Source organism: Podarcis raffonei, chromosome 7 (assembly GCF_027172205.1).
Source record: "Podarcis raffonei isolate rPodRaf1 chromosome 7, rPodRaf1.pri, whole genome shotgun sequence".
In the NCBI taxonomy this organism is placed as follows: Eukaryota; Metazoa; Chordata; class Lepidosauria; order Squamata; family Lacertidae; genus Podarcis; species Podarcis raffonei.
Window position 1 is genome coordinate 32,259,756 of NC_070608.1, and position 22,196 is coordinate 32,281,951.

Genomic DNA, 22,196 nt, shown 5'->3' on the forward strand with positions numbered 1-22,196 from the left:
GGTTAAAGGTTCAGATAAACTGACAATTCACATGTAACACTGAGCCAAACCATTGTTTAGCACAAACCAGCAGGTATCTGACAGAGAAATAATCACTGCTTATAAGACTATGCACAATAGATTATTGAGGAGGACAGAGATGGAGAATGTTTTTAGTGGCTCAGAAACAGACATTAACTGATGTACGGATGTGAAGAATCTCAACTTTACAAGTGAAGTGAATTTATTCCGCTCCATCTCTTCCCCAAAAGATACCTTAACAAGCTATATCTTCCAATCCTTGGCAAGTTTTTTTTTTCTATTTTGACGTACAAATAAAGTATTTTTGAAATGAATTGTGGACATCATACTGATAAGCAGGATTTTTATTCTCTACCGCTTCACAATGTTCAATACATTGCTTATGTAAGTGCTGTGAATACCTCTTAAGACAACTGATGCGTACAGTGAACTCTGCAATTTACGTGACCAGCACACAATACCATCAGTGTAAATGCAGACTTAGTTCTAGCATGGCACTAAGCTAGATTTAATATATCCCAAATGTCAGAGCTGGATTTTAAAGTAATTCTGCTTTCTCTGTAATACATATTGAGGATTTTCAGTATCCAGAGGCATCATCAGATGAAAAAAACCAAATATTTAGCTAGGCAATATCTAGAAGGGTTGCCTCCAAGATCAGGCTTGCTGAGAGAAAAACACCATAGTTGAAGATTCTGTAAGCTTATTGCCTAGAGAGTTTAAATTATTTTAGCCGGTGCTCAGCTGTGACATTTGGGCTATGTTAATTGAAGCGTAGCACCATGCTAGAATCTGGCCTGCATTCATACAGACTGTGTTGTGAATTCAGTAGGACTTCTGCTACAGACGTTTACGTGATCAGTTCCTCAGCCGTGGTCCTCTGCTCCGAATATGAATCCATTGTTTCAGATCAGCATAGGTTTTGATCTGGAACAGTTGCCTTGGGGCAACTGCCATTTTGCTATCCAAAAACAACTTCAAATGCTTTTCCATTGCCATTAATCAAATGGCAAGCCTTAAGTCTCATGAACATAGTCTTAAATCGGATAATCTTTTTTGTGTTGATATGTGGGTTGCTCTTTTGTGCTGAGCTGTGGTTAGTTGTATAGTTAGTGCAGTGTTGTTGTATATGCAACTACATAGGAAGCTGCCATGCCTTACTTCCCTTGCCCAGTGTTGTCTCTTCTGACTGGCAGTGTCTGTCCAGAATCTCTGGCAGGTGTTTTCCCATCACCTGTTACATTAATTGGAGGTGTGATGGACTGGCCCTGGGACCTTTGATGTGCAAAGCATATGCTACATTCACTGAGCTGTAGTTGATACACTGTGAATTAGGTCAGTACAGAGGGTTGCTTATGTAGGCTCTTTGATAAACCACAGTCTCATCATGCTGGGTGAATTTAAATGTTTGCCAGCCATCAGGAAAACAATTTATATCCCTCATAAATATTTGAAGCTTAAAGATGGTGCAAGAGTGCTTATCAATTTAATTTTGAAATAATTTGGGGTTTTTTTGCATTTTAACAAGGCTAATGAGGGGTTTAAACAAAATTTTAGAAGTTGCTTACATACTGCACCATCTTTTCTTTTTAATATACAGCTGTTTTAAAATTAAATAAATCTAAATGCAACTTTGCAAGCTGTTCTGCAATTACACCAAAATTATCAAGCTGCTGGGTAATTAAAGCGATTTCAAATATGCCTTGCTGTGCAGTGTCTTGTATAATTATGTTGCTCATCAAGCATGAATGTACATCTAGGTGTGTGTGTGCGCGCGCATGTGTGTGTGTGCGCGCAAACACACACACACACACACACCTTTATAAACTGTAAATGTATTTTCACATTTTCTCCAGGCTTCATTATACCAACTGCATAAATGCAGGAAGAGACCATGGCCGGGGAGATTATTTATTTAATAATCTGGTTTGGGGAAGGCATTTTGATAGTATCTATTTATTTCAGTTATATAATTCATTGTTACAATCCGTTAACAATACTCCCATGGCAGAGAACATGAATCTAGATGAACATTGTGTTCCATTTGTGTTTTTGAAATGAATGATAAAATGTAAAATAGAGAATACTTTTACATTAACTGCCGATGTGTCATGTATGTATATGTGTGCACATGTGCATGTGCATGCACCCAAAATATTTCTGCAGTGTTACAGATAACAGTAGCTAGCTTGGTCTTCTGTGTGAATAAACCAAAAGCAACTATTCTGAATGACTAAGCAGAGTAAATCTAGCCATGCAAATAATTGTGGGAGCTGCACTATCATCCCATGGCTAGTGTATAGTGGCTGGGGGGCATGGGGCTGGGGGGAGATATTGGGTAGCTTGCTACATGTTTGCTGCCACCTTTAAAATAACACGTTTTAAAGGCCTTTAAAATAACACATTTGCCCTGATGTATTGCTGACTGGCAGCAGATTATCTCCCGTTTGACCACAACTTATGAAAAGGACTTTCCATCACATCCAGTCCAATGAGTTCTCTGGCCATTGGGCAGATAGTGGAGGCAGCATGCTTTTATGATGAGGTCTTTCTACACATCACCTCTATGAAGGCACTACTCACTGATACCAGCCCAAGCAGCATGGGTTTCGTAGCAGAGGCAAGGCAGCAATCACTAAGTACCTCTCTGGGATGACTCAAGTGAAGCTGCTTGCAGGACAAGTTGGGAGAAGAGGTATAATGGAAATCAAGATTTATTCCATGCTTTATTTAGACCTACCCCCTCCACCTGCAGCAGGTTTTTAGATCCTCACTTCCTATTCCTGATTCCTTTATTGCTATTTGATATATCTACTGTGAACTTTTTCTTGGGAATGCTAACTGTGCAATTGCATCCATTTATTTCAATGAAGTTTGCATGGCATAAATTCCATAAATTTGTGCCCTGTTGTGAAATAATTGATGCTTCTACTTACATATTCAAAAACTCTGTTTTTCTTGGGTGTTGCCAACTTGTTTTGTTTTTTCGTTGCTTCTTTCCTGTTAAGCAAGTTCTGATCATTTCCTTTATAAAGATATGCTTCAGATTTTTTTCTGGAACTGGTATTCCTATCCTACCTATTTGAAATTAGCCTCTCCCACTTCTGTTGTTGCTGTTCCTGTGTTGTTGTTTTTAAAGACTGAATGCATAACATTTATTCATATTTTTAAAAGATTGTTCTGTTGTTATTTAATGGAGGTACCCATACCTCTGTGTATTTCTCAACTTTGAAGACACATTAAAAACACTCATCTCCCTATGGGGGTAAAAAATTAAAGCTTGGTAATTCAGAATTGTGTGATCCCAGCTATAATTAAATGCGTTCATAGGAACAGAGAGTCACACCAGGAGATTTTTCAGTCTAGACTGAAGTTCCCAGTTTTGCCAACATTAAAAATATTTTTTCATTTGCTGATTAAGCAATATAAAGCAACAGTGTGCCTTTCAGACGTTTTCCATAAAGCCTCTCCTCCTTCAGGAGGGGAGGGATTGTGAGCGGGAGACGATTCACGCGTCATGCAGGGGGCATTCTGAACCCCTGCCCTATCATCATCGCTGGCGCGCCACACCTCCCACTTGGGCACCCAATCGGGTGCCACCGCAGGGGGCATGGTTTAGCCGCTCAAATGCAGCCGCGCCAGCTCTCCCCGCCATTGCACTTCAGATTTCCATGAGTCATAACAGTCAGTTACATCTGCAGCTCATTTTAGCCAGCTTATTTGGATTTAAGGCATTTCTGTTTGTTGGTTTGTTGGTTTAAAAACACCTGCATTTGTTACATATGTTATTTTGACTACAAAATTACGAATTTGAATTCAGCTACAACATTGCCACACAGAAGGTTGTTGAAAAAGCTTCAGTTAAGCACATAACCTACATGAAAACTCAGTTTATCATCCTATAGAAAATAGCAAGTTTGGGCAGCATTGGAGAAACTTTATTCATCAGCGCAAGGATATCTGCTTGTGCAACAGAACTCCACCCCTCCTCTCTCTGCACATATCCTGTTGCATCCCAAATCTGCTCCAGAGGGTTGAGGGAACTACCAAAACATATATGGGGAGGCACGGGGAAGGATAGTGGGAGAAGTTTCCTTGTGCAAGCAGAAATCCTTACACTGTCAGAGCGAGTTAGTTGGATACCACCGCTTACCGGTATTTTTAATTGGAACAACTCTGAGAGTTTACCTTTCCCATCATGGTATTGCCTGAATAGCAGCTCAGGGATATGCATGTTTGTCCTTGCAATAATACCCATATCTTTTCTCTCACCTTCATGCCAAGGTGAATAGTTATTTAAGATCCCTAAATCTAGGATCAAAACAAAGCTGTTTAGATGGGCAAGGAGAGATAACTAGTGCTTCTCCCCACTTTCTCTCTTAAGAGATAGATGGTTGCTATGGTGATTGCTGCTCCCATCTCATCAGCTATAACCTGGTTTTCCACATCAACTGAATCACTGCAAGCAAAACATTATCTTTATTCAATCATTAGATATAATATTGTTATATTACTTGTCTTAAGCATCAACATATTCACTTTCAATATTAGCTTGCCTAGCATATATGCATATATAGCACGCTTTTATTCAAATAATCCCAGGTTTATATAGACAAATTTACGCTATAGCATTTAAAGAAGAATTTATGGGTAGGAAGATCAAACCATTAGCTGTAACTTAAAATACACAAAATATAATCCCCAACAGACAATATTGTGTATGGAAAACTACACAGGAAGCATTTTCCCCATTACTTCTGGTTCAGCTCTACCATTTTAGAAAGAATTATATATGCATACACAGAGACACACATAAAAATCTAGAATTTTCAGTTCAAATTTCATTGGTTACATTTCTGGGATTTGTAAAGTGCATTGAATTGTTGTATGAAAATAAATAACACTGCATGCCAGTCATCATCTGTGTTCTACAGCTTGAAGTCATTTCCATCAACTTAATCTTCCCTCTTGAACTGGAGTACTCCTTATCACAGATTCCACTCTTTGCTTCCAGCAGTATTTCAGAAGAGTTCAAAAAAGGTTGGAATTCACTCCAGTGCACTGACGGTGACTTAATAACAAGACATTCAAATTACAAGTTATCTCTTAGTGGTGGTGTGTTTCACTCAAAGTTATTTCCTAGCAAGGCAGTGTATATCACTTGTTATTCAATAAGGCAAAAAATATTTTTAAAGGTAGATGACTCTGACCTTCATGGGTTGATGCTATTTTCCTTCTTAAATATTTAAGGTGGGTTGGTACCATTACGTCTGAATTACCATAATTGGGTGGATCTGCCCTTAGCTGCCAAACTGACTGGTTGATGCTGTTTCAGACTTGTAATGTGTGTGGCCTCTCCTTTCTGGTGTGGCCAGTTGCTACTATGAGCCAATTAGGCAAATACATACTGTAGTTTAAATATATGCAGGCAATATGCATGCTAACTGGGTGTATTTGACTGTCTGTGTGGCTAATTTTTTTAATAAACTGCAGAACATGTGATTAGAAGTGTATATTAAAAGATGCTGCAGTCTTAGAGAGTCAATCACTTTGTTTTGCTTACATTTATACATTAGAAACTGAATTAGAAGTTAAAGAAAAAAAGAGTAAACTATTCAGCTTAAGTTAAAATGAAATGATGCTTCAGGTTAATATGGAAAGGTCATAACACATCTCTACAAAAACACATCATGTGTAATAATGATGCTGATGATAATGAATATTTTTGGAAATGTATGAATATCAAAGCAAGCAAAATTTGATGCATTCTGAACCCAAACAAGGAACTAGTAAGTGCACGATTATTTCTTTTTGCATGCATGGTATGTTTCTGTAATTTTAATTTCAATTTTCTAACCATAAGCTATTTAGATATGCTACTTAATTACTGAAATTATTTCACCTGTGACTTCATAAATACATTGGGTTTTTTATATCATGAAACTTCTAGAAAGTATGATCCTGTGACTGAAATATTTCAGGATTGTGCTTTGCATTGTAGATTAACTACTGGCTGGTTTGTAAATGATTTCTTGCCTTGCTAAAAGGACCAAACCCTGTAATATAAATTTGTTGTTGTTGTTTAGCCGTTTAGTCGTGTCCGACTCTTCATGACCCCATGGACCAGAGCACGCCAGGCACTCCTGTCTTCCACTGCCTCCTGCAGTTTGGTCAAACTCATGCTGGTAGCTTCGAGAACACTGTCCAACCATCTCATCTGCTGTCGTCCCCTTTTCCTTGTGCCCTCAATCTTTCCCAACATCAGGGTCTTTTCCAGGGAGTAATATAAATTAGTGTTGTGCTGTTGTGCCGTCTAATGCCAGCCTTGATTGAAACTAGTGCCACAAACCAGTGGCATTGAACAAACTTACTGTGGAAGAATATCCTGATCCTTCAGTTGCCTCTTTGCTTTCTCTTGTATGCAGTAGAACCACCTAGAGTTAGGGTTATTACCTTTTCTCCTGGCAGAATTCTCTTGCTTTCACAAGTGCCAGCCAGAAAATGATTAGCCAGCATAAAGATGCAATGTCTACATCCACTGTCAGAGGCAGTATGCCTCTGAATACCAGATGCAGGGGTTCTCAAGAGAAGAGAGTGCTGTTGCCTTCAGGGACCTGCTTTCAGGCTTCCCATCAGCATCTGGTCACTGTGAGAACAGGATGCTGGAATTCCACCAAAAGGGATGCAGACAATAAGGTAGTGGTGATAAACTGGACCCAATCCGCGAGCTGAATCCTTACCTACTATGGATGCTTTAGTGGAGATGCCTGCATTGCAGGTGATGGGACTAGATGACCCTCACGGTCCCTTCCATCTCTATGATTCTATGAAGGGCAGATTAGAATTTTTATAAATAAGTAATACTGTCCAAAGGCCATCTTTTAGCTGAATATTTCTTAGCTGAGTAATATTTCATAGGCTATATTATGGCTCATCCTTTGCACAAACATAAATAGAAAATTATTCAGTGTTGTTTCAACAAAATTCTCTTGGTGTGCTTTGATTCTAAAGAAAGGTATTTTGAATATCCATAATGTTTTGATCTTTTGGGCTGTTCGTTGACTGAATTCCCATAGCTCAATTCTGCCATCTGGCCATTGCAGAGTGGGGGAGATCTCCAAAGGATTTTTGGATATTATTGCATAGACTTCCATTTCAGATTAATTGTGACAAGTTGCAGTTAATCTAAAGCAGGTTTCATCAACCTCGGCCCTCCAGATGTTTTGAAACTACAATTGCCATCATCCCTGACCACTGGTCCTGCTAGCTAGGGATCATGGGAGTTGTAGGCCAAAAACATCTGGAGGACCAAGGTTGAGGAAGCCTGAACTAAAGCACAAGTGGAAGCTTCCGATTGCCTCACATCTGCACCAGAAGAGGAAGAGGAGGCATACCAGCCACAGACTCAGTAGAGCTTTTTCCTATAATGCTGATTACCAACATGTTGCCCATGAAGCTGCAGGGCCCCCCCCATACAGAAATTATACATGAAACAAGAACTCTATCGTAGCCAATAGAATTGGTTGCCATGTGTATGTTTTGTGTAGTTGAAGTGTATGTTTGGTGCCCTCAACAGCTTTTCCCATTTGTAAATGTGTCCATTTACAGCCCCTGTCAACTATTACATCCAAATAAGGCCCATATCTCAATAGACTACTGTGATGGAAAGTGGAGCTTTCATGTTTATGAACATTAAGATAATGAGCATTAGGATTTAATACATTTTAAAACTGAGTGAGGTTCAGATGCAAAACACTCCCATTAAGTGTAAGCATGGGGTTATTAGAAGCTGCAAGCATTTAGCTGATAAATTACAGCAATAAATAAATCACTAATTAAGACTGTACTTTTCACTCTTTGTGAGTAAAAATCTTGGATTGAAAAGGAACTTCTAGTATTATGTTTATTTTATTTGTTAAAGTTTTCTTTCAAACACACTCGAGTTTGCTGCTGGTCACGAGATTAAGTATAGTTGCTTTTTCCTTTAACCAAGAGGCATCTGCCTTGCTTACTCAAGAGGTGCATATTACAAAATTGGAAACAGAGTTCCTATTATCTGTCTTTCCATTTCTGTCTCTGGGCCATAATCCTGGCTATCTGATTTGCCGCATTTTTCTGTGTATAACACACACACACACACACACACACACACACACACACACACACACCATGTATAACACGCCCCCTAAAAATTTAGAAGATGGGGGGAGATTGCCCATCACTCACCTGCCTGGCCAACGGTAACACTCGCACACGGAGCAAACAGCCTCCTAACCTCTGTCCCCTCACTAGCAGAAGCAGCCTCTTGCCCGCCCAATTGCCGCAGCAACACCCAATCAACGCCACCCCTTGCCAAAGACACCAGTAACACGCTGCAGAACATCTCCGGTTCATGCCATCATCCAATCCCAAGTCTCCCCTCTAGGCACTACCCATGTATAAGACAACCCCCTATTTTAAACATAGTTTTTCAGTAAAAAACAAAAACAAAAAAACCAGCCTTATACACAGAAAAGTACAGTAATTTGCTTTTTTGTTTTTTATCCAATGTATTCTTAATATTGCTGCATTATCCAGCCATGGCTTTATTTAATAATTTGTGATTGTTTAGTTGGAGTTTAGTTAGAAACTAATTTATGGTTATAGACATTTTTATTTTTTGCAATAGTGGAGACTTACGGTAATTTCAGTTCTGCATTTCTTTAGGGCAGGGTTGCATGTAAATGCCTCTCTGTTTATTTTTTTGGTCTCTAGGTTAATAACTTTTAGTCAGTCAATTATATGCATTTTAATAGATTGAGTAATTGATTTAAATTTATGAATGAGTTTACACCTGACTAAAACCAATAGGTCTGAAACACAAATCATACTTCTTTGCTTTTTAATTATAGAGGTATTCTGTCCTGCTAAAGTAAATAATCTGTGTTTATCACAGCCTGAAACAGTAAACTTAACCAGATGTCTTATTCCCTTTCTGTTTGTTATTTTTTGCTCTGGATGGTCAGGCATGGTTTAGTCTCTATTTTAGAGCCAGTACTGTATGTGGTTAACCAATTTGGGCAGAACAACTTTGGGTCTCTGTGCTGAAGAAAATTAATTACACAACAGCTTTACTTTTAGTTGTACTTCGCTTCTTTACCTTGTCAATATGTTGATGTCATCCCCATAAAGGAAGATGTTTAACTTCTGTGGCATTTCACAGAATATCCTTAATTGGGATATTTTTCATACGTTCCTCCCACCCCATCCTTGAGCATTCATGACTATTATTATTTTCCTGAAACATTTGAGTGTAATTTTTTTTACACATACTGTCTCTACTTTGCTGGATTAACCCACGAACAAAAAATAATAATATTATGAATCTTTTGTTTTACTTTTGCAAATAAGTGGAGGGGGAAATGGTCCACACCAATCTTTCTCTATGCTTGTTAAGTGTACCCCTTGCTATAATTCCAAAACATTGTTGCCCATATTGGATCTCTTGTTCTAGCTCTGCTCTGTAAACCACTGTTGTTCATTTTAATACTATGATGTGTTCATAGTAGTGGAGTAAAGATCAATTTTTTTCAGGATCAAACTATTCCCCATTGGCCTTTCAATCTTTCAACATGGTGTTTCATTTAAAACCATCAGGCCTCTATGGGCTTTTATCCTTTCCAGGAATCAAATTAGCTGACCTTTTTTAGATATCCTAATCACCTCATGAAAATCTTTCAGGCTCAAGCCTATTAAACATGAATGCCTTCCAGAGTCAACACTGTGCAGCAATCTCAATATTCATCTTTTCCCTTTTTAGGATCTAAATCTGAGCAACTTCATAGAATCATAGAATTGCAAGAGTTGGAAGGGACCCAGAGAACCATCTAGTCCAAACCCCTGTAATCTCACCACTCTATGAAAAAAAGTGAATTCTATGTAAGGAGTCACTAGAAAGAGGACTTAAAATAAAACTGCCAATGTCGTAAATGCCTTATACACAGTCTTAGATGTATAACTGGAATATTGTGTATACTTCTGGTTGACGCATCTCCAAAATGATATTTTAGAGTTGAGAAAGGAATAGAAAAGGCAGCCAAAATACCTGGAACAGTTTTGACTATGAGAAAAAGTTACAATGTCAGAGGCATTTTAGTTTAGGGGAAAGACAAGTGACGTTCAAAGGAAATGATAGAGCTGAATAGAATTATGCATAGTATTGGGAACATGGACAAACAAAAGAACCTACTGTACTGTACTGTGCTTCTTTACGTAGCCCATAGTTAAAGTATGGGATTTGCTCCCACAAGCTGTAATGATGGCCACCAACCTAGAAGGCTTCAAAAGCAAGTAAGAAAGGAGGTTCTCCCACACTCATAGGGTTGGCTACTGCAAGAAACAGGATGATGGCCTTTGGCTTTATCCTCCAGGGCTCCTCTTAAGAGATGCAACTGATCTGCTTGCTAGAGAGGCCTCAACTTGAAGATGAAAACTATACCCCTAGCAGCTAGCAATGCTGATGGTCTATGCAGTGTCTGTTCAAACATCATGTGGAAAACAAGTTCTCCTTGGAACTTGTGGAAAGGAGAAGAATATGCCTGTTGAAATGGAGCCTTCCACATCTGGCAGACTTACTAATGCCTCCATCAAATACGCTAGCTGAGAAGGATTCCGTTTCAACCAGAAGCCTAGAACATTCCTGGTCAGCAAATCTACTCATGAGGAAGAAGCCCAAGATTAGGGCAGGCAAGGAAATATAACTTGTCCCTGCTCCTGCCAGAATAATTGATGTGTCCTGCCTACACTCTTGAATTTCTGTGCCCGTCACTTCTGTAACATCCTACAGTATTTGGTTCAGTTAGTTAGTATATGAGACTGACCTCAAAGGCGGTATGTTATCTTTCTATCTCCTCTTATATAATCTTTTGAGGATTTTTGACCCGTTTGTGCAACCTGAACTGTTTCCTCTTCTGTCAGACACCGGGGGGAATTCAGTGTTCTGCTGTTTTGATTTGACACTGCTGTCAGTGTCAGCATTTTGGCTTGTTAGACAGAATGATCCTCCTTCTCCTCCTCTCACAGTTCTAGGTGTTCTCTTGATCCCCTTGAGACAGTTGGGGGCGCACAGCTGGAGGAGAGGGAAGAAGCCCCACTGCACAAGCAGAAGTCCTTACTAAGTCCTTAGTAAGGTCCTTACATGGGCTTTTGCTGATGGGATTCATTAGGTGAACCCCATCCTATGCTTTGGATTAAAATGGAAGTATATACGGTACTTTACTGAAAAAGCTTTGGTTTATTTCAGGCTTACAAAATACAGTCCAGGTTTGGATGATACAACTAGTCATAGTATTACTTGTTTGAGCTATGTGGATGCTGACCAGGGGACAGAGGATGACACACAGGGACCTGTGCAGTAGAGGGAAGGATTTAAGATATAGCTTATCATTACATGTAAACACGGCCACAGTTAATGCATAAGAAACATCTGCAGAGACAGAACTGAGTCATGAAATTGTTTTTTGATTAACAGGTAAAAGGTAAAGGTAAATGACCCCGGACAGTTAAGTCCAGTCAAAGGCGACTGGGGTGTGACATTCATCTCACTTTCAGGCCGTGGGAGCTGGCGTTTATCCACAGACAGCTTTCCGGGTCATGTGGCCAGCATGACTAAACCGCTGCTGCTGCAACGGAACACTGTGACAGAAACCAGACCGCACGGAAATGCCGCTTACCTTCCCACCATAGCGGTACCTATTTATCTACTTGCACTAGCGTGCTTTCAAACTGCCAAGTTGGCAGGAGCTGGAACAGAGCAACAGGAGCTCACCCCATTGCCAGGATTCGAACTGCCAACCTTCTGATCAGCAAGCCCAAGAGGCTCAGAGAGCCACTGCTCTGTACTGTTGCATCCTAATAGAGAAGTAGATTCTTTAAAACTCATGGTATAATGAATGTTTTACTCTGTAGAGAGCTCTGACTCTTTGACCTAAAGTAGATATTCATTTATGAACAATTTTGGGCTCTCTACTTCGAAAATAATGCTAATGTGATGATAGGCTGGGTCACTTTGTACCTGGGATCTCTCTAAAACACATTAATCATTCAGCCATTTCATGTAGATTGATCAGTCCACTGGCATAACTAGGTATAGGTCATGTGGTGGTCATGTTTTAAAATTCAGTGAAGCATTTCATTGAAAGTGTACAGGACAGAGCTAAGTACTCGCTTAACTCGGAAGGTTAGAGTTTGCTTTAAAGGATCTACTTGAAATGTATTTGGATTTGTGACAAATTTTCCATTTGCTTAATGGTAGCTGGTTTGCAGTGTGTTGCAGTTTTACTTTACTTGCTGAAGAAAAAAACCTTTCCATCATCCTATCCAAACATAATGTCTTTTCAGATCGGTGGAAATTATGTGCTTGTAAACAAAGGCTGATCATGGGAAATAACACTTTAAAATATTGGTATTCAGCGTTTGATACCAAAGGCTTGAGTCATTTATCTCAGCTTGGAAAGCATGCTTTATTAGTAGAACTTTATTATAGGGAACAAAGTGGACTTTTTGGAGCAGTGAACACCTGTTAAAAACAAATGAGCAGACCTACAATTCCTGTATACAAAGGCTTTTAATATACTTGTTATGATCAGGAGTATATTGAGGTATTGTAATATTTTTTGTAATTCAATCACCAAGACATAGGTGTCAATGTTTATGTTTGGGAAAAAGGGCACAGGCTTAATCTTGCACCTGCAGGTAGAGCTGGAAATGTCCTGTGACTGAAATCCTGGAGAGCTGCTGCCAGTCAGCATAGACAGAACTGAGCTAGGTGGATCAGTGCTCTGACTCCATATAAGGCAACTTCCTATATTCCTGGTAGGCAGGTAAGGATAGGTTAGACTGGAAATTGTCTATAGGTGTTCATGGGGGACCATATGACCATGAAGGTGGAATTCTTCACATCTTTTATAAAAGTTATATTTTGCTTTAAGTGTCAGGTAACTATAGGAAATGTTGATAGATGATAGATATAGGTAAGTAGGTAGGTAGGTGGGTGGGTAGATGATAGATGATAGACAGACAGAGAGATAGAAAGATAGATTTGAAGTTGTATTGTTGCATGTCACTAGGCTCCTTAAATTCCACTAATTTAAAGAACTCAGTACATATCCTGTAGTGGTGTAATAAATAGATGCATAAAATGTAAACACTACCCCCCCAATCTTCTTTGTTTTAAGATTAAGTGCTTGTGAATTACGTGGGGATTCCTGCAGTAGTAAAATTCCCGCTAAGTGTACAATTAAATTGGCTTACATTTTGTTGTGCTCATCATGGCGCATATGTATGTTTACTCATATTGTAGTAGTAAACCACGCTCAATAGTTTGCTCTCAAACCCATTACACAATCGGAAACAAGAGAAGAGAAATGCATTCTTAGGATACTGCAGGCTTTTTTAAAATGTGAAGATAGTGGATGAGTTCCAGTGTATCCATTCATAGATGCATAACTCTCTTTCTCTGACTGAAAGCTTACACCGTGAACAGTGGATACCACTCAGTAGCAACAACTTTTAATAAAAGTTGTATTTAAGGCTGTTGGTAAGCTAACATTTGGTGAACTGAACTGCTACCTTGCCACTGACTAATCATATGCCTTATTTCCCACAAATTCTTTCTCAGCTTGTTACTTTGCAGTGCAACCCACCCTGTTTTCACAAGTTCTGTATTTCTTTCTCCAACCAGCTCTTCCTTCCCTCTTCCCTGAATCTCGTACAGTGGTACCTCGGGTTACAAACACCTCAGGTTACAAACACTTCGGGTTACAGACTCCGCTAACCCAGAAGTAGTACCTCGGGTTAAGAACTTTACCTCAGGATGAGAACAGAAATCGCACGGCGGCAGTGTGGCGGCAGCAGGAGGCCCCATTGGCTAAAGTGGTGCTTCAGGTTAAGAACAGTTTCAGGTTAAGAAGGGACCTCCGGAACGAATTAAGTACGTAACCAGAGGTACCACTGTACTTAGAGGTAGACTTTGCAGTCACTTTAGCCTGCTGCCAGCAGTCTATACTTGCTGCTGCTCTCTCCTTTCCTTCTCCCTGTTTGCAAAAAATCCATGCTTACAACAGAAGTAGCATGTGATTCTGTAGAATTATCACTTTGACACTGGTTGGTCTTACTCTTAATTCATTCACTGGAACTTGCCTCCTAGTATCAAAAGATGGGAGAAGAGCTATGACATCATGGTCCTGCAATACTGTGAACAATTTAGGGATGGGGACATACATGCACAGGACCAAGCAACAGCTTGAAGGAACAACTCCAACCCCACCTAGTCTTTACAATTGATTTCAATGGATTAAGGTGAACTTTTTTAAGCTAGATCTTTCTAATGATATATTTGACCTTGCAAACAAAAGCAGCAAACAGAATTGTGAGTCTTCTCTTTCTGCCTTGTTATAATCTTACAAAGAAGTACATAAAATTGCCACCAAGGGAAGGAAACCTGGACTAGGAGAGACTGCTTCTGCAGCAGCATTGATGAAGGCAGTTAATGGAAATATTGTTCAATTTCAATTCAAAATCCTTTATTAGGTATGCACACCACACATTATCAAACAAACATCATATACAGACTGTATAAAATACGGGCTCAGCGAACACAATTTATCCCAGTCCTATTCTTAACTCCAAAAAATAAATCGATGTACATAGATAATATAATACAACACAGCAACATCACCTACCATTAAGAACCACTAGGTCTCTCTATCATGGCCCATTCTTTCTTCATGGACAGCACTCAAAAATTCAGCCACTATAACAGTAATTTGATCATCGCTGTCCGCCAGCAGGTCCTGAACAGTTGGTTGTGTAAAAATCTGTCTATTAAATTTTAGGGCCTCAAACAATTGTCTTCTGGCATAACTGCCAAAATCACAGGAAAAGAACACATGCTCCAGAGTATCGGGTTCCTGTTTTCCGCATTTGCAGAGACGCTCTCATTCTGGGATAGCTAAGTATCTTCCTCTCACTACCACCGAGGGAAACATGTTAAATCTGGCCAACATAAACAGCCTGCACGATTCATGTTTCTTCAGATTTGTCATGTATCCCTTTTGGAAATCTCTACACAAAGGGAGATTTAAGTGGATAGGAGAGCAGGTGCTGTGCTTTGCAACCTCAAGCATGGCGAGGACACTTTTTTCTGTAAGAGTCTTCCTGATAATTTCCCATGTATCTTTGGGATCAGAAATTTCAAAATCAGTTAAAGTGAGCCCTATCGAATCCAGTTTTCTCCTGCAAGTCAATGATAGATTGTGAATTGCACTATCACTTAAAAGATCGTAAAGTAGAGAATTAGGGGATAGAGCTCTATAATGGAGGAAGATCCAATATTTCAAGGTCCTCAGCCATGCTCTTACTGATAAAGGCAATATTCCCAGCTCACAACATATTGTTTCATATTTTACAGAGTTTGCAAGTCCTAATAATGACCTCAGAAGGGATGCGTGAAATTTATCCAACCTCTTGAGGTCACCTGAAATCCACACTGGTGTGCCGTATAGAAGTTGGGCACAAAGTTTCATATCAATCACTTGCAATACAGCTGGAATAAATCTGTTTCCTACTGGAGAAAAAAATAGGATTTAATATGGTGGGCTGTCACTTTGGCCTTAACTCTTGCAGCACATATATGTGTATTCCAATTCATATTATTTTTGAATGTGATTCCCAGATAATTGAAGTGCTTAACTTCCTGTATTAGATGTCCATTAATTATACAGCCTTTTGGGTTCCCTCTCTTTCTGAATTGCATAATCTTTGTCTTATCATAATTAATTTTGAGATTATTGAGAGAGCAGTAGTTTGAGAAACTCTTAAATAATTTTTTTAAACCCAAAACAGAGAGTGAAATAATTACAGCATCATCTGCATAAAGTAATAAAAAGAGTGGGCTATTGTTTAAATAAGGAGTATGAGTGGTTGCGTTTTGAAGAAATAATGGTAGGTCAGATAAAAATAGATTAAATAGGGTAGGGGCCAAGATACAGCCTTGCCTAACTCCTCGATTATTCAGAATAGGACCTGCTAGTCTACCATCTTTTGATACTTTAACATATATTTGGTTATTAGAATGTAAACTTTGAATCAGTGTAAGTAGATATGGGTCAATACCAAGGTGTTCTAGTTTAGTCCATAGTTTATTGCGGTCGACCGAATCAAAGGCACTTTTTAAATCTACAAATGCCACAAAGAGTTTTCGTTTATTTCTCATGACATATTTATCCACAAGATGACTTAACACTAGACACTGGTCAAGAGTTGACGAGCCTGCCTTAAAACCAGCCTGCTCTTTACCAGGTAGACCTTTTGTCAGCATCCATTCTTCCAATTTAATAAGCAGAGATTTGGCATATATTTTACTTATGCATGGTAACAAACTTATAGGCCTGTAATTCTCTTGGCAATTCCTATCACCTTTTTTAAAGATCGGTACCACTATTGAGTTGTTCCACGACTTAGGTACAAGGGCTGAGTGATAGAATTAAAAAGCGGCACAAGTGAAGACAAAGAATGGTAACGGAAATGGATAATACTTATGTTATGTTTAGATATTTGTTTTGTATTTTTCTCTTTTTTTCCTTGTAACTGTGAAGTTGTTTTTCTTTTTGGTTACTTATATGAAACTTAATAAAAAGAAGTTAAAAAAAAAAAAGCGGCACAAGTTTAATGGCCCACCATTCTACATCTAATCTCAACAGGTCTATTGGAATGCCATCCATACCAGGTGATTTCCCTTGCTTAAACGAAACAATTATCCTTTTCATCTCCTCAACAGTAATTTGAAATTGTGTGGTTTTTGCCAGAGAAAATTTAAAATTTTCCTTTTTACATACTTGGTGATCATAAAAAACACCAGTAAAATGTGAAATCCAAGCCTCATCGCTTATATTAGGGAAATCAGTGATATCTTTTATTGAGAGAAGTGAGGAAATATTGTTATTTACTTACAAGACACGGTGGTGTGGGGAGCAGTGCAATTGATAATTTTCATTGTCTAACTGGATTTCTCCCCTCCAAGTAAGTATTGGGCCTTTATAGGATAACACAATTTAATTATTGTTACAGGATTCCATTATCATAATGGTATTTTACCTTAGGCCATTTATATATTGTTCATTGTTAATGTTATTTGTTTTATATTTTTTGGCACATTTGGAACCTTGATGAGACTCAAGTATACTGGAAGCGATATATTTATGTGCTGGGCATTTGGAGTTGGGTAATGCTTTTTACTATATCTTTAATTTTGATATTTACCTGTGTAGTGTTGCAGAATATATGTCGTTTTCAATTTTATATGGATTAACTTATCAAAGTTTATACACTGAGTGTTAAAGGGTTGGAGCAACCAAATTATGGGAATATGGGTTTCAGATTTTATTAGAAAAGATAGCCCTCACATTATTTTTCTAAAAGAGATACATATAGATGTAATCCACATACACAGGACTGTTTTGATTTCTCAAACCTGGTGTATGTATGGCTTCACTCGTCTGTGCTGTTAAGTAAAGGGACTTGGCCAGCATTGAATTCTGGGTGCGTATTTTAACCCCCAACAAAGGCATTCAGAATCTTAATTCATACCTGGAAAATTCATTCCAGGTTCTCTTAGTGAAATGTGGGAAATAGCTCAACATACTCAAAACGATCAATTGATTTTAATATATTTTAATTCCGGAGCTATTTTAAAAAGTGAAAACTGAAGAGGTTCTTTTTATAAGACGAGTAGATATACCCATAACAGTGATGACAGAAACAGCACATTCTTATTCCATCTGTCAGTACTTTCTGTACAAAGATGTGACGCACAAGAGTTCTGATAAATGTCCCACTGTGTAGGAGTCTGCACTTACCAGAAGGATGATCTGTTCAACAGAACACAGCATCAGTAATCCCCTGCTTGGTGCTGCTAGACTTAGAAGAAAAGGCCTGGCATTGGACCTAGAACCATATTGTCCAAAATTCTTTATTCTCTAAATCACTTCTCTCCCAGGAGCTTGTTTAGGCTCAGGATAACTCAGTCGGTACAGCATGAGACTCTTAATCTCAGGATTGTGGGTTTGAGCCCTGGGTTGGGCAAAAACTTCTTGCGTTGCAAGGGGATGAACTAGATAACCCTTGTGACCCCTTCCAACTCTACAATTCTAGGGTTCCATGGTTCTGTGAAACAGCAACTGCAGCTCTGTGCATGGAGAAGTAAGGGTCACCTTACCTTTCTCCTTACATCATCCAGCAAAGTCTGAGGCAAAATTGGTGCTTTTCATTGTTTACCAGCCATGCATACACCTGTTCGCAAGTCAGTATAGACTGGTGGAAGTGGTTCTCTGCAAGCAAAAATTTCCTTTCTTTCAACAGAGAAAGAAAGAATTTTTCAAACTCTAGTATGAGTATGGAAAAATCCAGTGAAGATGAAGGGAAATCATCCAGAATAATATATATATTATATTGTTATGTAACAGTTTGAGTAAAAATCACCTGTAAAACATTGAAAATACCAGTCTATTATATGCACATTAATACTTTATATATAAAAATAGACACCCAGGTTTGAATTCAGTTAAGTCATTGCACTTGTAGAATGACTTCCACTTGTACAAGGGAACTTCTCCTCCCCAAATTTTGTTAGCATAAGAAGCCTTCTGATGAGGCAGGAGAAAGGAGGGACTCTAACTTCCAAATGTGTATCTATGTTACATGCATGCAGAGCAAATTGCATGTGTGTACAAATGGTTTTACTTAACAGTGGTAAATCCTTAATGTGTGAAGCAGCTCTTGAATGAAAGTAATTTGCAAAATAACTCAAAACAGAGACAACCCCCCCCCCGTGTATAGCAGAAGCAGCTGAGATTCAGAATCAGAAGTGAGAAAGGAAGTCTTACGGAAAGAATGGCATAAATTATAACAAACCTCAAATGCTACTCTCTACTTGCTGGTTTGGCAGAGAGTGAGAGGACAAATGTCAGGAAGAATGGGTGAGAGCCAAGTGCTATGGGAGGCCATAGAGGGGAAAGAGAAAAGCAGAAGGCAGGGGCCCAAGCATAGGGTGAACAGCAGGTCAGGGCAGAAAAGAGGGACTGCCAGAGCTTGAGAGTTTTAGCATGTGTTGAATTGGAATAAATGTCAATGATAGTTAGAAGAACAGTAGAAAAAGATAAAGAGTGAAGATAAATGGGAAATGGTGCGATAACTTATTGAAGCTAGGTTTTAACATAAAAAATCAAGACAAGATTTGTGTTCATGAGTGCACAAGGCTGTTCCTTTGCTTGCATATGTGATGACATACTGCTTCGGTATATGTATTGTATATGTATTGTTGGCAGAAAAGGTTGGTTACACACAAGTGCGAGACATGAAAATGTATTGGAAAATGAAGTGAAGATAGTTTGCTACGTGGATGGGAAATAAGGAACTCTTGTGTTTGTGGGCAGGGTGGGAATAACAATGCATCTTCTTTTTCACACTGAAGGACTGTTTTTGCCTTTTGAGAGATTTGTATTTTGACCGGCTTTGCATCCGTTTACAATATTTATTCAGTCAAGTTTCAAAAGCTTTCATACCTGGAACAGTCTAATGTTGTTCCTTCCAGACATTTTGGACTCCCATCATTGCGGCTATTGGCCACGCTAGCTGAGGCTGATGGGACTTGTAGTCCAAAAGATCTGGAGGGTGCCCCAGTAGGCTAAGCCTACTTTATACTATATGGGTTACAGCTAGGAAGCCCATTGATGAGCTGGGCTTCTGGACTCTGCCCAAAGAGAAAGGAGGACCCTCCACTCATCTTCTAGTTGGGGCTCTGGTGGTTTCTCCTTCATACCACACTCTCAAGGTACTTATCACAATCTCATTTGCAGACATGGAGATGTACCCACACAAATATGTATACTAAAACACCTTTCAGGCACTCTGCTCCAAAAATTATTGCATGGAGGGAGGGAGAGCAGAATCACATCCCTGTCTGCAATGTCTTTCATGCACAGGAAAGTAAAGGTCAGAAGAAGGGACCATGCTCTGTACATGTAAGTGCTTCTGTAATTTAGAGGCCTCGTTGTGCAGAGTTCTATTTCAAATAGACTATCCTCTTCAAACCTCTCACTCTATCCACATACATACACATAGATGAAGGGGCTGGGTGGGATATGAGGCAAGCTGGCATGATGATGTGTGCTCTCTCTCTCTCTTCCCAAGAGAGCTAAGAGAGCTGCAATTCCTAGCATCCTAACAAACTGCAGTTCCCAGGATTCCTTTAAAAGGACTCACATGGAGAAGAATGGAAGAAGGCAAATTATTTTTACGTTTTGTGATTTATTCACATGCTTCTTGGGAAAATGGTATACTGTTATATATTCTCATACTGTCTGCCTCTCACCTTTTATACTTTACCTGTGACACATGTTACCAGTACAGTTCCTCCTGTTATTCTTCCTTGATCTTTGGACCAACTGTATCAATGTGATTGAGGTAACAACAAATGCAAGCAAGGGCAAATAAGGTTTCAGATGTGCACCCATCTTTTCTTACGTTGCTTTTTTGGCTGCTTTTGTTCTTCAAACTGATGCCCAACTATTTATAGCTCTCTGCCCCCATGAATTTGATCCATGGTGCTGAATGGTTTGTGTCAAATGCTCTTGGGGCGGGGGGAATCCAGGGGGTAGTAGCCATGTTAGCTTATTGAAGTAAAAACGACACAGTGGTCCACATGAACTTTTGGCATAGTAAATTTGTTAGCAAAAACAACAATATTGTGGCATTTTAAGCACTCTGCTACCTTTACATTGCTCTGCTTTTTTGTCTGTAGTGGCAATATGCCTTGTGTGGCATATTGCATATTGCCTGTAAAATTGGTGTGTTGAATTTTATATGGTAGCTATCAGTGACTACTAGCCACAATGACTATGGCTTATTTCCACTGTGGGCAGCAATAGGCTTCTGAATACCAGTTGCCAGGAATCACAAGTTGCTTTGCTTTTGGGCTTCCCAGGGGCATGTGGTTGCCCCCTGGGAGAATGATGCTGGACTAGATGGGCTTTTTTCATCTTTATATGAATTACTTGTATTAATACAAAGGACAGCTGTGCTCATACACATTTTTAATGCCGTCTACAGAACTGCGCACGCAAGGGCTAAAGCTGATGCTGCAGATCAAGCCAGCCAATCTGCTCGTCAGGAGTGTGACATCGCCAGAGCAGTTGCCAGAGAACTTTCCCCGGGTTTCTACCAGCCAGGTAACATGGGAATTGAGTGAGTTTGCAGGCGAATGATCTTTTCTGCATCATTTTAAACAGATGGATGGGGGGGGCAGGGAGAAAACAACCCAAAATTCCCATTGTACCAGTTGATTTTAGTTGCACAAGCAAGTGGACATTATGTCACAGCTTCCACAACGTTGCAATGCTCTGGGTTTTGTGATTTGCAGAAGGCATGAGGATTTACAGAAATAAACATATTAAGGCACTGCTCAACAATCCCTGCAAAAGTGATGCTGCAATAGATACAAAATATAACAATTTCTTCAGTGGCCCACATAGTGTTCCCAGTGACATGGCAGGAGGCTCTTTAACCAGCAGGAGTGAATCAAAGATATGTGTCATGAAACTGGAACATGGCTTAAAGAAATACAGTACCGTGATAAAAAATGTTCTTATCCATGTCTTCCCCTGAAAATGAAAGAGTGGCTTAATAGTTCCATTTCAAAGGCTAACATGGAAAGGAAAGAAATGACATGTTCTACAGAATATCTGCCTGAAAGGTTCATGTGACCTTTAGCATATATTCTTGGGTCCTGATTCATATTCAGCTCCTTAATCCAGATATTAAGCAAGATACTTACCATGTCCTCAGAGGACTGTTCTGTCTAAGTTTATGCATGTTTGAGGTGTTGCATTATCTGAAAGAGAACAAGCTAATACAGTGTAAGGTTTCCATATCTGTTCCATCATGAAATCGTTTTTAAAAGGACATTACTTTGGACCCATATTATTGAGCAATATCATCTTCATACTAGGGTAATGCAGCATGAGGTTGAGAGATAGTTTGTCTAAGGCCAGTGAGTCTATAACTGACCTGAGACTTGAACTGGAGCCCTCATTCCGAATTCTACACCAGCTGTCTGAATGTATATCGGCATTTCTACACAA

At 39.2% G+C, this 22,196-nt stretch overlaps 1 protein-coding gene across 4 annotated transcripts in view; it reads left to right on the forward strand.

Annotated features, from left to right (window-relative positions):
• The window catches only part of JPH1 (junctophilin 1), a 62,690-nt gene that overhangs the window by 25,469 nt on the left and 15,025 nt on the right, over window positions 1-22,196 (forward strand). For all 4 annotated transcript variants that reach the window (XM_053395833.1, XM_053395832.1, XM_053395831.1 and 1 more), the window contains exon 3: window positions 21,166-21,284. In XM_053395833.1, coding sequence (XP_053251808.1) covers window positions 21,166-21,284 — 119 coding nt within the window. The remainder of the gene's footprint in view (window positions 1-21,165; window positions 21,285-22,196) is intronic.